The sequence below is a fragment of the Equus quagga genome, unplaced genomic scaffold (assembly GCF_021613505.1).
Source record: "Equus quagga isolate Etosha38 unplaced genomic scaffold, UCLA_HA_Equagga_1.0 67085_RagTag, whole genome shotgun sequence".
Lineage (NCBI taxonomy): Eukaryota > Metazoa > Chordata > Mammalia > Perissodactyla > Equidae > Equus > Equus quagga.
In genome coordinates this window covers 1-2815 of record NW_025800942.1, presented here as the reverse complement: position 1 = coordinate 2815, position 2815 = coordinate 1, and the positions used below count along the sequence as shown (strand labels likewise).

The 2815-nt window shown below is 62.7% G+C and overlaps 1 protein-coding gene across 1 annotated transcript; it reads left to right on the top strand.

Annotated features, from left to right (window-relative positions):
* The first annotated feature begins 6 nt into the window (after window positions 1–6).
* Window positions 7–2784, top strand: LOC124234044 (cytochrome P450 2D14-like). Its single transcript, XM_046651304.1, has 6 exons — window positions 7–92; window positions 758–910; window positions 1002–1162; window positions 1515–1691; window positions 1866–2007; window positions 2235–2784. Exons 1-6 carry the CDS (start codon window positions 59–61, stop codon window positions 2525–2527), a joined length of 960 nt encoding a protein of 319 aa, XP_046507260.1. The 5' UTR covers window positions 7–58; the 3' UTR covers window positions 2528–2784.
* The last annotated feature ends 31 nt before the right edge of the window (window positions 2785–2815 follow it).

Here is a 2815-nt window from a genome sequence, read left to right as displayed (position 1 = left end):
TCGCGAGGCGCTGGTGCACCGCGGCGAGGACACCTCCGACCGCCCACATTTCCCGGTGATGCAGCACCTGGGCTTCGGGCCGCACGCGGAAGGCAAGAGGAGGAGGGGAGGACAGCGGCCAGGCGGGGACAGGGCCCCCAGTGACCCGAGACCCTGCAGGGTCAAGTGGCTACAGGGTGGTGGACCTGCGGGGCAAGGGAAGAGTCAACGAAATTGTAGGGGCGGCAGGTGCAGGAAGGAGTCTGTGCCAAGCAAGAGTTGGGAGGCAGCTGTGGGTGGGGCCTTAAGCGAGTGGGCGGGTCCGGCCATAGGGAGCAGGAAGGGGACGTCCGGGTGGGCGGGAAGGAGGAGAATGGAGTCAGTGTGGGCGGGGTAGGGGGCGGGCCAAAACTTTCCGTGAAAGGGAAGCGAGTCGCGGTGGGCAGAGGCAAGAGCAGGACCGAGACCTGTCCCCGTGGGGAGAGCTGGCGAGGAATGTGGGAGGGCAGAGGCTGGGAGCTGTCCCCAGCCAGAAGGATATGCAAAGTGGGCGCGATTTGGTGGCAAGGAGAACAAGGTTAGAGGGGGCGGAACAGGGGCCAGGCTGTCTGTGCAGGTGCCACGCCTTCACCAAACCGGCGGGCAGAGAAGGGCGGGGAAGGGGCCCCAGATCTGACATGTAGCAGGGGGGATGGCAGACCAGCCCTTGAGCAAAGCGTGCGCGCAGAGGCGGGGCCGGGGCACAGCTGAGCCACGCCCACGTCCGCCCCGCCCCCAGGGGTGATCTTTGCCCGCTATGGGCACACCTGGCGGGAGCAGCGGCGCTTCTCCGTGTCCACCCTGCGCAACTTCGGCCTGGGCAAGAAGTCCCTGGAGCAGTGGGTGACCCAGGAGGCCTCCTGTCTCTGTGCCGCCTTCGCCAACCAGGCCGGTGAGTGCTGGGCTGAGGGACAGGAGACAGGGATGGAGTCTGGGGAAGAGGAGATGGAGGCGACCCCCTGACCTGCAGCGTCCCCTCCCAGGACGGCCCTTTAACCCCGACGCCCTCCTGAATAAAGCGGTGAGCAACGTGATCGCCTCCCTGACCTTCGGGCGCCGCTTCGACTACAAAGACCCGCGCTTCCTTAAATTATTGGACCTAACCGAGGACTTACTGAAGGAACAGTCAGGCTTCCTGCCCCAGGTGCGGGGAGTAGAGGGCCAAGGAGCCCTGCAGGCGAGCTCCGTGGAGGGGGGCCTCCGCCCTGCAATGGGCCCCCGTGGAGGAGGATTTGTACAGACGAGTGTTGGGTCAGCGGGCCCAGGAGGGAGCTAAGGAACCTCTACCTCCTTCAGTGGAAGCCTCTGGAACCCCTGAGATGTAGATTTTAGGTTTATCCTCTTGAGTCCTAGGCAAGAGAGAGAGTGGTTGTACGAATTTAAGGAGAAATCAGGTCAATGGTGGTGACACCCTGGGAGCAGCTGGGACTTGACTGTTGGAGGTGAACAGCTGAGCAGGGGGAGGACCCACCACCCAACATCTCTGGCCCACACAGGTGCTGAACGCGATCCCCGTGTTCCTGCACATTCCAGGGCTGGTCGCCAAGGTCTTTCCTGGGCAGAGGGCCTTCATGGCTCAGCTGGATGAGCTGGTTGCTGAGCACAGGATGACCCGGGACCCAGCCCAGCCTCCCCGAGACCTGACTGACGCTTTCCAGGATGAGGTGGAGAAGGTGAGCCACCAGGGACACAGGTGGTGGGTTGAGGGGCCCATGAGGTGAGCCCAGGTAAGATGGGGCCTACTTATCACCAAGTGATAAGGCACCCAGGCTGATGGGTACAGAGTGGGAGGCCACTGAGGGGCTTCCTCCTTCTGTCCCTGAGCCCACCCTCTCTGCATGGCCCAGGCTAAGGGGAATCCTGAGAGCAGCTTCAATGATGACAACCTGCGCCTGGTGGTGGCTGACCTGTTCTTTGCTGGGATGGTGACGACCTCGACCACGCTGGCCTGGGCCCTCCTGCTCATGATCCTGCACCCGGATGTGCAGCGTGAGCCCAGCCTGGGGGCCCGGTGGGATGGGACAGAGAGGATAGGGACAGGCTGGGGACCCTGAGCTTGGTTTGGCCACCAGGAGCTCTGAGCAGAGGCTGGGCCCTGCTCACAGGTCAGAGTGACCTTCTCCTCCATGTGGGTGCAGCCCCTGCACAGGAGTCAGGAGGAGGGTGGGGTCCAGCCCCCTGGGTTCTGACCACTGTGGGGACACTTGTCTGTCCAGGCCGTGTCCAACAGGAGGTCGATGAGGTGATAGGGCAGGCGCGGCGACCAGAGATGGGGGACCAGGCCCACATGCCCTTCACCATGGCCGTGGTCCACGAGGTTCAGCGCTTTGCGGACATCACCCCACTGGGTGTACCCCACATGACATCCCGTGACATTGAAGTGCAGGGCTTCCTCATTCCCAAGGTAGGCCTGCGGCCCTCCTCAGCCCAGCTCAGCCCCATCTGCCCCCTCGTAGCCCCAGGATGGCTATTGCCAGGTGGGGCCAGGACTGGAACCCAAGCTACCTAATTCTCATTTCGACCGGTACTGACTGTCTAGCCTGGCTGGGTGTGGAGATGAAGCAGAGGCAGGGTTGGTGGTGTACACTAGGAGCCCAAGTTCCAGGGTTAGGGTGGGGGTAAGAAACACTAAAATGTACCCAAGTTTGCTGGAGGAGCCCGTGCTTGCAAGGACGGGTGGCAGTGAGGGCTTCCATGGGAGCTAGGTCACTTGGCCCTGCCATGGGGACAGAGAGGGTGCCGTGATCTCCTTGGGTTTTAGTGACTTGAAAGAGTCCAAGTGTGTACCAGCCAGAGA